Here is a 19,077-nt window from a genome sequence, read left to right on the forward strand (position 1 = left end):
ATTGCAGATTCAGTCTTCCCAGCCTGGTGCAGGTCTACAATTTTGTTTCTGGTGTCCTTTGACAGCTCTTTGGTCTTCACCATAGTGGAGTTTGGAGTGTGACTGTTTGAGGTTGTGGACAGGTGTCTTTTATACTGATAACAAGTTCAAACAGGTGCCATTGATACAGGTAATGAGTGCAGGACAGAGGAGCCTTTTAAAGAAGAAGGTACAGGTCTGTGAGAGCCAGCAATCTTGCTTGTTTGTAGGTGACCAAATACTTATTTTCCACCATAATTTGCAAATAAATTCTTTCCAAATCAGCCAATGTGATTGTCTGGATTTTTTTTCTCATTTTGTCTCTCATAGTTGAGGTCTACCTATGATGCCAATTACAGGCCTCTCTCATCTTTTTAAGTGGGAGAACTTGCACAATTGGTGGCTGACAAATACTTGTTTGCCCCACTGTAGTTCATATTTAAAGGCAAATATTTATAGATTAGCGCTCCCTTCCTGTTCTGGTGGCAATTTAAAAATGTTCCCCATATTTGCGGTCCCTGTGACATGGTCAGCAATACAAATAGAGAGAATGATAGAAAATAAGAGAAACACACAGGCAGCAATACACACATGACAGAGGTTCTAACCTCTTACCACTCTATCCAAAACTAAAAAGGAAGTTTTGACCTCTGATGCATTTTAAAAATGGAGAATTTCTTTAACAATATATACTACTTAAGTGACACAAAAAGATTTAGTAACGTAGTTTTCAGGCACAAATGTTTTTTTTTTTAAATATCTAAATAAATCAGCTTATTACATTCAATGCCTGCCACCAAACATATGCACACAGGAGTACTCACCAAGTCCATATAACCATACACACACAGAATTTGGTCATATTGTGCACCGTTCACACTCAGCTCCCTTCATGTCCTTGCATACCACCAGTCTGCTCTTGCTGTCGCTCTGTATAGAAAGCCACTCTTCTTGCACTACCTTCTGGAGTAGTCGCACATCAGCCCTTCTTTCACCTGCCAATGGGTCCTTCCCTGGAGCCTTCTTCTGTCCAACACTGTGTGGGGAAGTTCTAAATGTAATAAAAATGAATTTCGTAAAACCATTTAGTAAATGTTTAATTAAACTTTCCACTTGTAAATGCTCAACATGGTATGTCCTATACAAACTTCATTAGGGGTACAATTTATGGACTGGCTTTCAAGAGATTTACCCAATCAATTATCAGCTCTGGTGCCACCCAAGTCCAAGAAAATACACTATATTGCCAAAAGTATTGGGCCAGCCCTCCAAATCATTGGATTCAGGTGTTCCAATCACCTCCATGGCCACAGGTGTATAAAATCAAGCCCCTAGACATGCAGACTGCTTCTACAAACATTTGGGAAAGAATGGGTCGCTCTCAGGAGCTCAGTGAATTCAAGCGTGGTCCCGTGATAGGTTGCCACCTGTGTAATAAGTTCATCCGTGAAATTTCCTTGCTACTAAATATTCCACGGCCAATTGTTAGTGGTATTATAACAAAGTGGAAGCAACTGGGAACAACAGCAACTCAGCCACAAAGTGGTAGGCCACATAAAATGACAGAGCGGGGTCAGCGCATGCTAAAGCGCACAGCGTGTAGAAGTTGCCAACTGTCTGCAGAGTTAAAAGCTAAAGAGCTCCAAACTTCCTTTGTCCTTCAGATTAGCAGAACAACAATGCATAGAGAGCTTCATGAAATGGATTTCCATGGCTGAGCAGCTACATCCAAGCCTTACATCACCAAGTGCAATGAGGTTGCAGTGGTGTAAAGCACACTGCCACTGAACTCTCTAGAGCAGTGGAGATGTGTTCTCTGGAGTGATGAATCACGTCGATGGAAATGTCTGGGTTTGGTGGTTGCCAGGAGAACGGTACTTGCCTGACTGCATTGTGCCAACTGTAAAGTTTGGTGGAGGGGGGATTATGGTGAAGAGTTGGGCTTGGCCCCTTAGTTCCAGTGAAGGGAACTCTTCAGCATACCTAGACATTTTGGACAATTTCATGCTTCCAACTTTTTGGGATCAGTTTGGGGATGGCCCCTTCCTGTTCCAACATGACTGCACACTAGTGCACAAAGCAAGATCCATAAAGACATAGATGAGTGAGTTTGAGGTGGAGGAACCTGGTGGAGGTGGAGTTCTGACCTCAATCCAATAGAACACCTTTGAGATGAATTAGAGCAGAGACTGCGAGCCAGGCTTTCTCGTCCGACATCAGTGCCTGACCTCACAAATGCGCTTCTGGAAGAATGGTCAAACATTTCCATAGACACACTCCTAAACCTTGTGGACAGCCTTTCCAGAAGAGTTGAAGCTGTTATAGCTGCAAAGGGCGGGCCATCTCAATATTGAAACCTATGGACTAAGACTGGGATGCCATTAAAGTTCATGTGCGTGTAAAGGCAGGCGTCCCAACACTTTTGGCAATATAGTATATTTTCTAGAAAAGACATGGACGCTCCCTTTGCTTATTTACTACCAAAATGCTAGTTGCCTTACCGAAAACAAATATGCAGATTAGAGTGACAACCCTTTTGATCCAAAAAGGAAAGTGAGCCTCGACTGCTGAAAGTATGGCTCGCTGGTAGAAGTAGATTTTGATTAATAATGCTACATACAAGATTACCATTGGTTGTGTGGATAGGTTAGTGGTGTGTAAAGGGGTATTTGGGATTGTGTGAGGGGTGAGATCACGGACCCTGAAGCTGCCCAGCTACCAGGAAAGTCTCCACCTGCCCTTTATGTTTTGAGTTTGTCATGGGTTTATTGATGGTGATTATCTTGCCATTCTCTAACTGATTCTGTCTTTTAAGCCCTCTGTGAGTTTAGATTAATCAGGTGATGTTATAATAATTGGGTGCTCACATTCTACTTGAGACTTAAACAGTGTAATTATTAAATGCAATGTGTTGGTTTACTTGATACTTGAATACAATGTTGGTCTAACATATAAACCTGTGGCCTTACCCATCCAAACAGAATTTGTACTGTGTATTATTTGGGCACGGCCAACTTTCTTCACAGATGAGTTTTCATGGTTGCTGTCAACAATAAAATAACCCAAGTTACAACTCCTGATTTGCATACAGATGTGGCACTCACCCCCACTCATCCCCTTGGAGCCGCTGGGTATAAGGGGTTCTAAGCATAAGAAGTCAATGCACATCAACTCATAGGCCCTTGGCTTTGGAGGTGGCCCACTGGGGCAGCTCTGAAGGGCAAAGTCTTTCTTTGTATGCAACGTACACAGGATTGACAGTAGCTTTCAACTTCAGACCACATACAAAGCAGTAGAATAGGTCTCTCACTAATTTGAAAGCTTTTCTGGGCCTTAAATGACCATCGTCATCATGCAAAGCAGCCAACACTGTTTCTTGGTGCTTGTGATTGTCCAAGGTGCCCCTTTGGTAGACCACCCTGTCATGTAATCTATCCCATTTTTTTGGACCAGGTGTGCTCCTTTGGAGAGTTTACTAGCAGTAGATCTGGACATCCACTTTCCAGAACTTTCAGAGTCAGACTGCAGAGAGGGTCTTCCATTTGGTCTCTTCTCAAGTCTTTCTTAGAAAGACATGATGTTCCACTTCTTGATACAAAGCTTGGACCCTTCTGGCGTTAATTGGGTCAACTCTTCTGAGGGAGTTTCAGGGTCATAAGGTCTTCTTGACAGGGCATTGGCATCTCTGTTTCTGGCCCCTGGGCGGTACTTCAGGCTGAAGCTGAACCCAGATAGAGCAGCTGAACATCTGTGCTCCATGGTATCCAACTTCGCTGCAATGAAGGAACTCCAGCTTGTGGCTGGGATAGTTCTTCTTAGCAGGGGTGAGGCTTTTGCTCACATAGGCAACGGGTTGTAATATCTGTCATGCTCTTGATACAACACCCCACCTAGCCCATCACAGCTGGCATCGACATGCAGTTCTTGAGGTTCGGTTGAATTCGTAGAATCGAACAGATAAAATACTCTCGCTGTATTTTGGGTGCAAGTCCAGCACACTGAATCACTTCACCCTCGACAGGCATTGTAGGGTATCATGTGGTGCAGTGATCAAAGATAATTCCCCGGTTGAGTATGCGGTAGTCATTGCACATTTTCATGGAACCATTCTTCTTTCAAACCACCAATATAGGAGAGACATAAGGGCTCCATGACTCTTGACTGATGCCTGTTATTTTTATTTCTGCCAACTGTTCACAAAGATCTTTCACGGTGCTCAATTGAACCTGTTAGGCCCCCTTGTCTTCCTGAAGGCAAATTCAGTGCTGGACATTCTTGCTACACAATGGGGTAATTTTGGCTGTCCTCATTTCCATCACTTGTGACATTTGTGACTTCAGGGATGCTATTTCCAAATTGATTTCTACTAGCACTATTTGGTACAACATCTTGTTCAGCCAGATAATCGGTGGGCCTAATCTTTAAGACTACTAGATGGATGGTCAGTCCCTTTCTTACTCAGTCTGGGAGCAGCGGCAAAATCAAACACCGCAAGCTGCCGCTTACCAGTCCCAGGCACACAGCAAGCTCCAATTTGGCTGTCCGCAATCCTGGCTCTGTACTCAGTGTGACTCTGGTTCTCAATGCTCCAGTCCTCAGTGCTCCAGGCCTCTGAATATACCGATGAGTACACAGCAGTGGGGGGATGTGCATTCTGCAGTCTCCTCCAGCAAGAGGAAGTTCTCTTCTCTACAGCCTGGGAAAACTTCTTCTTTCACCTCCTGTTAAAATGCCATATCTAGGAGTTGTAATCCATCGCTTCATTTACTCTTATGCAAGATCCTCTTCCCAGACTACATTTCCCACAGTTCAGTGTGGCTTGCATCAGTCTCTCACAATCTTTATGTCCCACCAGCTCCCTCTGCTGGATGGATGCTGAATAGCATTGAATGCTAGCATAAGGGTCTTGTACAGTATAATCACACAAATCAGCTGCAGTACAGTGTCTTTGCAGTTTCTCCTTCTGGCTATCTAAGGGTTTGTTCACACTTGACTTTATTTCTAACTCTTGCCAAATGCCCCTATAGCATTTCACAAGCGTTAGGCATTTGTGAAGCATTTTTAATGCTCCTCAAACGCTCCCAAAATGCCCTATGCGTGGTTTTGAGGTGGTTGATAGGCATTTGCCAAGCGTTAAAACCACACCACAAACTCCTATAATGAAGTTTAAATGGTATTAACGCTCCGCAAACGCCTCTCAACTGCGTCACAACTGCACCGCAAACGCCGGCCAGGTGTTTGTGGAGCGGCACCATAGCCTTGAATGGGAGGCTTCTACTCCTCCTGACTTGACCAGCGGCGTCAGTTTTGCTGCGACGCGATGCTAACGGTTCTGTGTGAACAGCACTGTGTGCTGCCATGTGCAGAATTTTCAGAGGTGTTTGAGAAGCGTTAAAAATGCTTCCCAAACACCTGTCTGACGCCTGCTGACAAAGCTAGTGTGAACATAGCCTAAGCACCTAGCTACACAGATTTTGTGTGTCAGTGATACAGGTAGGATTGAAGCAATTGGATCCACATGACAGATAGGCTTCTCCCCTTGTTAGAAACAAAGGTCAACAATGGAAGCCTAAATACATCTCTCACAGCTTTTATTCAATTGTTACCTAAAATCCCCTCCCTGTTGACAATAAATAATCCTGTACTTTAAATTTGTGTCATATAAATAAACTCTCATTACGTCACGTGCAGACTGATAGGAAATTAGCTTAAGGTATTATTATGGAAAGTAGGCAGCTGCATCTAATGATTTTTGAAGTAATCTGAACCATCTGCCTCCATGGACGAAACAGTTCACCCGCTAATCCAGATTATGGCTGACAAACCATTTTTGGCATATAGTTCCTAGTAACAGTGTGCCCTTGACCAGCTCAAACTGCTGCAGACTTTTTCTCCTGCCTGACTTCCCAGCCTGGGTCCTGCTCCCAACTTTGCTTGGCTCTGCTCTTTGTATGTTTGGATAGACAGCAACAATGGCCTTCCTGATAAAGGGAATGGTTAGCAATCAGCTGAAGAGTTTTGGACTGGGGGACACCAGTGAAGAGAAGAAAGAAGGTGGTGATACTTCTGACCCGGCAGCAGCGGCAGGCATGACCCGTGAGGAGTATGAGGAGTACCAGAGGCAACTGGTAGAGGAGAAGTGAGTATAAAATGTTTACCTTTTTTTTTTAGAGCCAGTTGTGTCCTCTTTTCCCAAAGTGGGCCTGGGAAAAATAGCACATTCATAATACTCTGTAGCAAAACTGGTAGATTATCCCTAACTTCCAGAGACAGCATATGTTTTTCAATACTGATCTCTAGAAATCTCCCCGGTTTGCAAAATTAACACAATGCATTAAAATTCCTTGCTTTACGAATGTTGAAAAACTTTATCTGCTGACGATTCCTTGGCTTTTGAAGTTTGTAACACACCAAAGAAGATTTATGTTGCAAAAAAAGGATTTCCAATTTAACATTAATTGGATTTATGCATGATTCCAGAATAAAGATTCATGATCATTGTGCACGATGTTCTACCACATGCCAGATAACATGCAAAAATGTCCTTGAAAATAATTTTAACTATAAGCAGCTATGATATGGCTTTATAAAACACTGTTAGTTTGAAGAGGGTGTAGTACCATGTTGGTCATCAATAGACACCATGTACTGGCTGAATAGATTCAAACTGCAAGCTTCAAGTCTGCTCTTGTCTAATACCTTGCCTGGAGAGGAGAGATGAGTCTTGAAAGCTTGCAATTTTAATCCACTCAGCCAATAAAAGAAAGCATTTCAGCCCACAGTTCTTTTCTAGGGATAGTTAAGAAAAGTGTTCTTTAAGTGTATAACAACACATTGACATTTATGGTAACATAATGCCCTGAAAGCAAAAAGGTTCATGGTTTTGATTAATCTTTTACAAAATAGGTAAACATTGTTACAGCCTGCCCAGCCATTCAAGTTGACCTGGTCTGTCTGAACCCACCTTGTATTATACCATAATATACCTGTAGCAAAAATTACTTTATTGAATTGGCTCTTTTTTTAGTGCCTCAAGAGCACTGAAACCCAGAACAAAGCTGAATATTGAAAGTTTTCAATGCAAATCCTGACTTTAACTAGGAAGCTGGGTCTTTGTTTTGCCTCCTGAAGATTCTCAAGCTTCCTTATTGTTTCTGACTGGGTGCCAATTATTGACATTATGGGAATTAGAAGAGGGCAGGCCAAAGCACTGACTTACTAATTAACCTGTGGAGATGCCCTATTTCAATTAGGACCTAATAATAAGGTGATTTTAAATACAGGTTTAATGTGAATATATTCAAATTTAGCATTTTGAGTAGATACAAGATGTGCATTTTATACCAACACTGGTGCTGGAACATACTTTCCTCTCAGCAACAGAAGCAGTACAAGGCTTGGCTAAAGAATATATATTCAACCAATTTTGCTTTGTCCAGTGGTATTCCATGGCTGCCTTTAGCGGTCTTAGGTACTCCACAGATAATATAAATAATAATCAGATCAGTTTGTATCTCAGATATGCAGGCAGACAGATATTGTGCTAGCAACTTTTGCTATATCTCTACGTCACTATTACTGTAGTTGTGCCGGGTGTCTAAATAGTGTAGCTCTACCACCGCAGAGGCTGCTGATTTTAAATGGTTCTTCCCCAAACAGTACAGAGGCCGCCATTCACCCAAACATTTATTCTGGCTCCAATAAACAGTCCAGGGCAGGGGTGGGCAACTGTGGCCCCCCAGCTGTTGGTAAACTACAAGTCCCATCATGCCTCTGCCTTTGGGAGTCATGCTTGTAACTGTCAGTTTTGCAATGCCTCATGGGACTTGTAGTTCTACAACAGCTGGAGTTGCCCACCCCTGGTTTAGGGTATGTCTTTTTGTGATTTAAAGCTTACAGAACTTTAATCCCAAGAGAAGGATTGGGGCATGTGTACTCCGTAACATTAAGCAGAGGACACTCTTCTCCTTGGGGGACCATGAGGTAGTCTCTTGGCATCTGGTTACCCTGCACAACTGCACGGCTATAGATATCTAGTGTAGTTGATGGGGTGCTGCACAGTCAAAAGGGATTAATCAGGGTCTTTACTCACAAATCCCCAGGACAGCTGCCTCCTACTAGCTTCTTCTGGACATGGTCCAGTGAGTGAAACTCTCCTTCCAGACTCAATCCCCTTGTAAAGAATCCTACACCAGGATCCAGTTTAGTCCCAGCCCTGCCACAGCCAAGACCAAGCAGAATAGCAACTCAGTCTATAGGTGCTTCAGAGGCAAGCAGCTACCTGAAGTACTTGGAACCTTCCCAGAGGCAGGGGGCAACAATCAATCTCCCAGCCTGGGAAACCATTAACAGACCAGAACAAATGATCACTGCTCCCCTGATTACAGAAGGAGCCAAAAACTAAATTTACCTAGCATCCTGTGCCAGGAGGATCCTCTATCCACCCCCCTAAAAAAATAGGCCCTGTCCTCATGGGCCAAGTAACATGACAAAAGGACACTTACAGCAAATACAGTTACGTCCATATATATTTTGACACAGGCACAATTTTCATACTTTTTGGCTCTGTATGCCACCAGCATAAATTAAAACAAAACAATCCGAATTAATTTGAAGTGCAGACTTTCAGCTTTAATTCAAGGGGTTGAACATAAATATCAAGTACAAATTTAGGAACTGCAACCATTTTTATACACAGTCCCTCCATTTTAAGGGGCTCAAATGTAACTGGACAAATGAATAGAATCATAAATAAAATTTTAATTTTTAATATTTTGTTGAGAATCCTTTACTGGCAATGACTGCCTGAAGTCTGGAACCCATGGACATTACAAAAGACTGGGTTTCCTCCTTTCTGATGCTTTGCCAGGCTCTAACTGCAGCTGTCTTCAGTTGTTTTGTTTGTGGGTCTTTCTGCCTTTAGTTTTGCCTTCAGTAAGTGAAATGCATGCTTGGTTGGGTTGTGATCAGATGGTTGACTCGGCCATTGCAGAATATTCCACTTCTTTTCCTTCAAAAGCTCCTGGGTTGCTTTTACAGTGTGTTTTGGATTATTGTCCATCTGTACTTTGAAGCGCAGTCCAATCAACTTTGCTGCATTTGGCTGAATCTTGGCTGACAGTATATCTGTAAACACTGCAGAATTCATCCGGCTGCTTCTGTCTTCTATCACATCATCAATAAACACCAATGACCCAGTGCCACTGGAAGCCATGCATGCCCATGCCATCACACTGCCTCCACCATGTTTTACAGATGACGTTGTATGCTTTGGATCATGAGCTGTTCCACTCCTTCTCCACACTTTTTTCTTCCCATCATTCTGGTACAGATTAATCTTAGTTTCATCCGTCCAAAGAATGCTTTTCCAGAACTGGTCTGGCTATTTTAGATTTTTTTTTCAAAGTCTAATCTGGCTTTTCTATTCTTCAGGCTTATGAATGGTTTGTACCTTGTGTTGAACCCTCTGCATTTGCTCTTGTGAAGTCTTCTCTTGATTGTAGACTGACAATGATACGCCCACCTCCTGCAGAGTGTCCTTGACTTGTCTGGATGTTGTGAATGGGTTTTTCTTTACCATAGAGAGGATCCTGCGATCATCCACCACTGTTGTCTTCCATGGACGTCCATGCCTTTTTATGTTCTGAGCTCAACAGTGCGTTCTTCTTTCCTCTGAATGTACCAAACTCTTGATTGGCCACTCCTAATGTTGCCGCTATCTCTCTGATGGATTTGTTTTGTTTTTGAAGCCTTACAATGGCCTGTTTCACTTGCATGGACATCTCATTTGAACGCATGATGTAGGTTCACAGCAATATATTCCAAATGCAAATACCACACTGAGAATCAACTCCAGACCTTTTACCTGCTTAATTGATGAAGAAATAACTAAGGAGTAGACCACACCTGGCCATGAAACAGCTTTTGATTCAATTGTCCAATTTCTCTTGGTCTCTTGAAAAAGGGGGGGTGGCTACTCTTAAGAGCTGTAATTCCTAAACTCTTCCTCCAATTTGGATGTACATACCCTCAAATTAAACCTGAGAGTGTGCACTTTCAGCCCATATCCACTATTTAACTATAGCTTGAATATGTTTTGGTAAATACCTGAAAAACTAAAATTGTGCCAGTATCCAAATATATATAGACCTAACTGAATAAATATAAATATTTATACAGATATCTACAACCTATGTAGGTAAAGCCCTACTTCTAGTTAGGTGACAACAGTCATAAACATAATCCGTGCAAATAGAACTTTAGTGTAGTCATCTTTGGCAAAGTTTATCCTGTAACAAACAACTCAACAATACAGTAACCAAGGGCTGGAGCACCACCCCTTTGGAGGTGGGCCTCCACATAATTATCCACAGTAATAAGCAGCAACAGTGCCTATGTTTTGGAATTAAAGGCCATGACCTAAACTTTAATCTATCCAATAATATCCATAATAGCATAAATTCAGAAAGGTGACTTAGTTTAAGGCAATTAGAAACATTTGAAAAGGATATATAGTTTTGGCACACTGTTATCTTCCAGAGTCCTGGAAAAAAACAGAAAGGAACATCTTGACTAAATATATACAGTGGGGAAAATAATTATTTGATCCCCTGCAGATTTTGTAAGTTTGCCCACTTATAAAGAAATGAAGGGTCTATAATTGTAATCATATGTGTATTTTAAATGATAGGGACAGAATATTAACCAAAAATCCAGAAAAAACATGATACAAATGTTATAAATTGAGTTGCAGTTCAATGAGTAAAATAAGTATTTGATCCCCAAGCAAAACATTACTTAGTACTTGGTGGAGAAACCCTTGTTGACAAGTACAGAGGTCAGACGTTTCCTGTAGTCAGTTACCAGGTTTGCACACATCTCAGGAGGGATTTTGGACTCTTCTTTACAGATCTTCTCTAAATCCTTAAGGTTTCTTGGCTGTCGCTTGGCAACTCGAAGTTTCAGCTCCCTCCATAAAGGGGATCAAATAATTATTTTCTCCATTGTGTATCCTGCATATCAGCATCATATCCTGAATGAAGATAAATAGCTAACTGCAATACTATTGAGTTTCTATTAGGTATGGGTCCAAATCATTAACCCCGCTCATTGGCTTTGCATGGCGAAAGTCCAATAAGCCAAAAAGAAAAGGAAAAATCAACTGCAACCAGGTTGTGTGTTTTTTTTTTTGTTTGTTTGGGTTTTTTGGTGTTAACGACTTACTGACCACCCACAGTACTTGTACTGCAGGCTGGTGGCAGCTACAGACAGAACATCATAAGTCGCTCTGGCTGTACTAACATAAGAGAGCTCCCTCCATGACTGCTGTGTCTACCGGACACAGCAGAATGTGGATCCCAGTAATCAGAACAAAGTGATCATGTGATTGCTGTGCAATCACATGATCACAATATTAGCAAAGCTGTTATGAAACAATCTGATTCATAACAGCTCTACTTCTCTTAATGGTAAGCTGTGATTGGCCCACAGCTCTCACATGGTACATGGGCTAATCATAACACCCTGTACCATGTGCATAGCTGTAGCCAATCACTGATCACTAGTATTTTGAACTGTCACAAATTTAATTCATTCATGATAGTTCAAAGCAAGCATTGCATTGCAGAAGCAATAAAAAAAATGGTATTAAATTACTCTGATGAAAGTATTTTTTTTTTAAATAGTTTTAAAGAGAACACCACACTTTGAGTAAAAACACTACATTTTACACATGCTAGATTAGCACATTTTACTCTTTGATCACCCCTGTCACCCAGCCAGTGCCATTAATACAGTGACAGCATATAGAATTGTTCACTTATTACTGTATTACTGCCACTAGCATCATCTGATAGCATCAGAGTCAGTTAGCACCTCTCCCAGCCAGGATCAGCTATCATTAGTTTGCCCGCACACTACCGCACGCACACTTTAGGTTGCTGATCACTGTTATTACTAGTATAGTGTTTGTATGGATCAATATATTGATCACGACCAAAACCATACTAGTGCCCCCTTAGTATAGTGTCCCCAAAAATGCAGTGTTAGCAGGATCAGCCCAGTTTGCTGCCAGCACTATCGTTATCCCCTCCAATGTTTTTCACAGAAGATTTGTATCGATTGATTGTGGGCCAAAGCAATTTATTCGTACAATAATATATCACCACCCACCCAATTTCAGCTCTTATCAGACAATTCACATGGAAACCTATCATGGTTTTCGAATTTAAAACTCTTTTGGGCCTAACCCTGAACATTGGCGCTACAAAAAAGAATGAATTGTGGTCACATTGCCTATGTTCTCTGCTGCCATGGCTAAGCATAGATATGAGACGATTATGTTCTTCCTTAACACTCTCATGAAAAAAGGAACATTACATATATGCCCAACAAGGACCAGCAACATACTGGCACATAACTGGACTTTGAGTGGCTATACCTGCAGCTACAGGCATTATCCTAGTATCGTTTTTTTCAACTGGTGGTTGGCTTTCATGTAAAAGCAATCCTAGCGGCTAATTAGTCGATGGATCACTTTTACAAGCAGTGGGAAAGGACATCCTCCCAGTTCCGCTGGGTCTGCTGGGTAACCATGGAGCTGTTCGGAGACCAGAATGTCTCTCTGGATATAAACAGCACTATTTTTCAATCGGGAAATCATCTGATCACACCAATTTTGGTGTGATCAGATGCTTTAAGGGCAGAGGAGAGATCTAGAGTCTAATAGACCCTAGATTTCTCAGAAAAGAGTACATGTCACTGTCTATTGCTAGCACAGGGGATATTTACATTGCCTGTTATAACAATAAACGTAATAAAAAAAAATTAAAGGGACAATGTAAAAAAAAGTAAAAAAAAAATTAAAAGTAAAAAAAAAAAAAAAAAAAAAAAATCAAGCCCACACCCCACCCCCATGATCGCATGCAAATGTCGGTCTGTGTCGGTATGTAGAGATTGCACCATGCATGTGAGGTATCATCGTGAACGCCCAATCACGGGCAGTAATTCTACTTAGCACTAGATCTCCTCTGTAAATCTAAAGTGGTAACCTTTTAACCTCCCTGGCGGTATTCCTGAGTGTAGTTTGGGCTTAAGTTTCAGTACCAGAAGCGGTAACCCCGAGCTACACTTGGGCATACACTGAAGCGTTGCTCTGGGATCCCTAGAGCACTTACCTTGTCCTGTGGTCCCACGATGTCCCCCCTGCAGCGTCCCCGGCCATGTCCTGCAGCTGATGCCGACATCCGTCTTCCGGGTTCTGTTCCCTGCGAGAGTCAGGACATACGGGGGACAGAACCGGCGGAAATTTCAAAAATGTAAAAATTTGACAGTCACTCAATACACTAAAATCTGATCGTATTACATTACTGTATCAAACCATTTCACATACATTTTGTCCCGAGTGCTTTGTCCGGCGCCCTGCCTGCGTTTTTACCGTTCTTTCTGCCTGGAAACTGAGAAATGTCCATGGCATCCAAAAAGCGTCCCTTTAGGTCAAAAGCAGTTTTAGACCGGCTAGAGAACAGCGATAGTAAATTAGAACCACTTGCAGAATTGAGTGATAATGATTCGTGGGGAAATGCATCATCAGACACTGAAAACAATTCTGGGACTGATGTGCGAACTTGGCGCTCTATTTCAAATTTCAGTGTTTTTGGTTTGATTATATTATTGAATTAAATTTATTATTATTAGATTATTATTTTTTATGATTATTTATTATATTATAATTTATTATTTTGTGTTTCAAATTTTATCATACCCGGGATGTTTACTAGACTCTTGTTCTGACAAATTTTAGTGAGCTATTCCTAAGAATTACAGGCCTACAATAAAAAAACAACATATTTCCATTGAAAACAATGTACCGCTTTAAGCACAGAAATACTGACATAATCAGACCGGTAGGGAGGTTAAAGTGTTGCCTATGTATATTAAAAATGTATCTAGTTTCTCCCCATTGACCACACGCTTTAGAAAATGCAGAAAGAAAAGTAAAATGTATTTTTTCTTTTCTTTTTCAAAACCCTGTGACAAAAAATTATATCTGAAAAATACTCACCATGCCTCTTTATCAGATTCCTTGGAGTGTCTGCTTTACAAAAAGGGGTCATTTGGGGGTAGCGTTTATACTATCCTGGCATTTTAGGGCCTCCAAAATTGTGATAGGTAGTAAGGAATACTCAGCAGAAATAGCAAAATTAGTTTTGGGGTGTTACTCCATATATACCCATGGCATGTGTGAGCAGTTCATCATTAAAGTGACAACTTTGTGTAAAAGAAAAACATTTTTTTGTAATTTTCCAAAACTTTGTGGCAAAAAATAAAATTTTTCATGGACTCAACATGCCTCTCATCAAATTCTCTGGGGTGTCTACTTTCCAAAAGGGGTCATTTGGGGGGTTTTGTACTGCCCTGGCATTTTATCACCTCAAAAAATGTGATGGGCAGTTATAAAAGCTGCCTAAATTGCAATATTTATACCATAGTTTGTAAATGCTACAACTTTCACACAAACCAACCAATATACATGTATTTGGATTTTTTTTTCCGAAGATGTAGAAAAATACATTTTGGCCTAAATGTATGACTAAATTTTAGTTGATTGGATAATTTTTTTAACAGTAGAAAATAGCGTTTTTCCAAATTTTCGATCTTTTTTGTTTATATCACAAAAAATAAAAAACCCAGTGATGATCAAAATACCTCCAAAACAAATCTCTATTTGTGTGAAAAAAAGGACATAAATTTAGTTTGACTGTGCTAATACCAGTTGAAATAGTGCAGTGCCGAATAGCAAAAAATGTCCTGGTCAGGAAAGAGGGATAACCTTCCGGGGGGGTGAAGTGGTTAAATCCAGCCATTCAGTGACAAGTGCAGAAGATCCTCTGTGCAGAATTCAGTGGAGACAGCAAAGTTTTTTGAAGATGGGTTGCCCCCTACTTTGGCAACAGTTCAGTCCAAAGTAACTTAACAGCACAACAGGATAGATCCAGGAATTCATGAACAAGGGCAGATGATCCCCACTGCAGGATTCAACGAAAGTAGCAACAGATTGTTTTTGGGTTGCCCCCTGCTTCGGGCAGTGGTCCAGTACAACAATGTCTTCTTTTGTACTGCAGCAACATAAAAAGGATAAAATGCCCCAAGTTCAATTCACTCTTAGTATCTTTTCCAGAATTTCAGGAACTTCTACACAGTCTTGGGACCTTTAGAAATTCCCATATATAATGGTCACACCAACGCTGACGACTCTCTTCCATAACCAGGTTAGGGACATATGGGTACTCATACTCGTATGAGAGTGGGTAGCTCTGTGATGTTACCCACTCTTGGGAGAACGCAGGATTCAAACGGTTTCTTGATAGTTCTCTATATGCTAGACTTTGTGCAGCAGCCTTTCTCCAGGAGTGAGGTGATAACGCATTCCTGCCCTTCTCACATGATTCCTCAAGGTGCAGTCTTTGAGCACACTCTAGTAGTTTGATAGCAGATTTTCTCTCTCCTGCTGATCGTGGGTCAGTTGCACTCTTGTTCACTTTCTTGAAATCAGTGAGGGACACTTCATCCCTGGCATCTCCCCAGTCCCACTCTGGCTTGGACACTGAGAAACCCTAGTCTTTAACTTCCTCCTACAGTGCCTCAAACTCAGCCCCAAACCTTGGTGATCCAGAATCAGTCCCTCTATCACTAATTTCCCGCATGTGCTCACCATTTTGAACTGTGACATCCAGCTTCCCTGGTACAGTGGTGATAGGGTTAACAGCATACTCTTGCCTCTCCGGAGCAGCTCCAGACTCAGAGCCATCACCTTGTCTCTGTAAGCAGGGGCTGGTGGCTCCATCTCCCTTGTGGTGATTCTTCGCCAGCGACCACAGGTTTAACTAATAGTCTTCAGTCCTGGCCCCAAAGGTATATCAGTGTCTCCCTGCTGGACAGTGTTGTCAACAGCAGAAGTATGGCAACCCACTGCAGCTTGATGGATAAACTCAAGCACCTCCGTACAGTAGCCAGTGTCCCAGTCCACTCTTAGAATACTTGGTTGGAGATTGCTTGGCAAGAAGTCCAGTAAAACCTCTACACAGCGACCACAACTGCTCCAGGCTTTGATTACCGTTGTCACTTTCTGGCAGCATCTGCACACTATGCCCATATGCTCTGATCCCTTGACTGTGCCAAGGGCTAAGCAACCACCTTTGTGTGCCATGCGCACACCAATGTCTGAATAGCTCACTCTGAAGCTCTACCAGCCTGTCTGGGTACCATTGAGAAGTAGTGCTTTCTGCAGTCATCATGGCCCAGTACCTGAAGAATCCCATGTGCGCCATTATGCAGTGTGATGCTCCAGGTGTGCTCTCTCTCTCATACTGACCCTCAGCCTCTTCTGTGCATGTGCAGTGCCATCTTTGCCCTCCCCCCAAGACTCTTTGGAGCCAACATCCTGGTTCTCTTTCTTTTGATGAACAGACTCCTCCCACATAGACATTTAACTCTTCACTGCCTACCAGGAAATGCACTTCCTTCTAGCAGCCACTCTCCTAGGAAAACTCCATTTCTGCAACAAAATAAACACTGTAACAGCCTTTCTCCTTAACACACTTGTATCAGACAGTCTACAGTATATAATTCCCCAGCTCTTGATCCTCTGTCAGTTTGTACTGGCAATGGCAGTGTGCATTGAGGGAAATCCCGGACTGAGCCTCCAAATGTAGCACTACCCCCACAGGGGCCACTGATTTTAACTGGTTCTTTCTTAAGTCGTACAGAGGCCACCAGTCACTTAAACAGTCCATTCATTCCAGTTCCAACAAGCAGTCTAGGGGTTTGTATTTTTGTGATTTATTGCTTACATAAATTGTAACAGGAGAGGTGTTGGCATGGGATACTGTCACGTACCTGATTGGACTGAAATGACGAGGTCGGCCTCACTTGTGTCACTAGCCGTGACCCCACTGGAAGTGGAACAGAGGGTGTCAAGGGACCAGGGGGACAAGAGTGCCAGCAGAAATTGTTTGCAGCACTTGCAGCTGGAGTCCTTAAAAGACTGATGGACCACCGATTCAGGAACAGTAGTGATATGCAGAGCTGGTATGGTAGGTCGGCAGGCATGCACCAGAGCAAGGCAGGAAGCTGGGATGGGAGACAGGAGCAATGTCATAGGAATAGCCCGGTTCATCAACAGGCGGACAGCGAGGTACCAAATCATAAGCAAGCCAAAGTCAGGAGCAGAGCCCAGGTCAGGAACAAGTATCAATCAGGAGAGTGATCAAGAGTCAGGTCAGGAACAAGCCGGGTCAGCAACAAGGGAATCACACAGGAACAAGCAGGAAACGGGAACAGCTGAAGACCAGTCAGCACTCAGCACAGGCAGAGGCACCTTTTAAATAGTCTGTCTGGCGCCAATCTTCGCTGTGCGCGTGAGTATGCATAATCGTGCATTTCTGTGCGCATATCTATTCGCCAGCCGTCTCACGGGAATTCCCTTACAGATACTCTGAAATGCTCAGCAGCATTAAGCAGACGACACTCTTTTCCTTGTGGATATGGTACAGTCCGGTCTGGTGGGCAAGTGTTCCACAAAGCCTTGCCAAGTGCTCACTAGACCAGAGCCAGATGGAATATATCGTGTAGCACACAGTGTAGTATTTATTGAAAGATATATTATACAAGTAAGGATTAAAACATAGCAGTGTCCTGGACTTACAGATATGACCACTGCACACAATCCATTTTTGACCCCTGATGATTGGCTAGAGAATGAAATGCATTGGACAGAGTGCTGATGTAATTGCCGCCACATGGATTGCATGCGGCGGTCACATCTGTAAGTCCAGGACACATGTTTTAATCCTTACCTGTAAATATATCTTTCAATAAATACTACACTATACACTCCACCTGGCTCAGGTCTGGTGACCACACAGCCTTGCCTGCTAATAACTTGAGCAGCTATATGTTCTGGTGAGTGCATTGGATTAGTGGTGGTGCACACTGTGGAGTTTTGAATTCAAGACACTGCTATTTTTTTTGTTTTCATTTCTTTAATTTAACATAATACTACCCTATATATACTCCATATGACTGTTTTAGTGAGCACCTGTTCCACACAGCCCCGCCATCCATCCTTCAATTTCAATGGTGTAGCAGCCTGGTCGGTTTCATTCCCAGAGGGTCATCTTATTATTATTATTATTACTACGAGTTTATATAGCGCCAAAGGGTTTGCTCAGCGCTGTACAATAGAGGGGGGACAATACATGGCACAGTACAACAACAACAAACAACGTACGAGGGGTAAGAGGGCCCTACTCTTTCGAGCTTACAATCTAGGAGGGAGGGGGTAAAGGTACAGTAGGAAGTGGCTGAGGGGAATGAAGTGGTGGGAGGAATGAGGGAGGATGGCCGTTAGGTGAGGGTGGGGTAGGCTTCCCTGAAGAGATGGGTTTTGAGGGAGCGCCTGAATGTGAAGAGGGAAGGCGACAGTCTGATGGATTGGCGCAGGGGGTTCCAGAGGATAGGGGAGGACCTGGAGAAGTCCTGCAGTCGTGCATGGGAGGAGGAGACCAGGGAGCAGGATAGAAGGAGGTCCTGTGAGGAGCGAAGGGTACGGGTAGGGCGGTACTTGGGGATCAGGTTGGTGAGGTAGTCAGGGGCAGTGTTGTGAACGGCTTTGTAGGTCAGGGTTAGGAGTTTAAATTTGATGCGTTGGGCAATCGGGAGCCAGTGGAGGGAGAGGCAGAGGGGGGTGGCAGAGGTGGAGCGGGTGGTGATGTGGATGAGTCTAGCCGCTGAGTTCAGGATGGTCTGGAGCGGGGAGAGCCTGCACTTGGGTAGGCCGGTGAGAAGAGAATTACAGTAGTCAAGGCGTGAGATGATGAGGGAGTGTACTAGAAGTTTGTTGGTGTCAAGGGTGAGGAAGGTACGTATCTTGGCAATGTTGCGAAGATGGAGCCTGCATGTGTTTGTGAGTGATTTGACATGCGGTTGGAAGGAGAGGTTCGAGTCAAGAATGACGCCAAGGACTTTGGCTTGCGGGGCGGGAGTGATAGTGGAGTTGTT

The 19,077-nt window shown here is 42.8% G+C and overlaps 1 protein-coding gene across 1 annotated transcript in view; it reads left to right on the forward strand.

The window, feature by feature from the left end:
* The first annotated feature begins 5,864 nt into the window (after positions 1-5,864).
* CPLX4 (complexin 4) overlaps positions 5,865-19,077 on the forward strand; it is a 37,837-nt gene continuing 24,624 nt past the window's right edge. Inside the window, exon 1 of the mRNA XM_089689417.1 lies at positions 5,865-6,157. Coding sequence (XP_089545543.1) covers positions 5,991-6,157 — 167 coding nt within the window. The 5' untranslated portion in view covers positions 5,865-5,990. The remainder of the gene's footprint in view (positions 6,158-19,077) is intronic.

This window comes from Staurois parvus, unplaced genomic scaffold (assembly GCF_062004578.1).
Source record: "Staurois parvus isolate SC_StPar_1 unplaced genomic scaffold, SC_StPar_1.0 ptg000475l, whole genome shotgun sequence".
NCBI lineage: Eukaryota > Metazoa > Chordata > Amphibia > Anura > Ranidae > Staurois > Staurois parvus.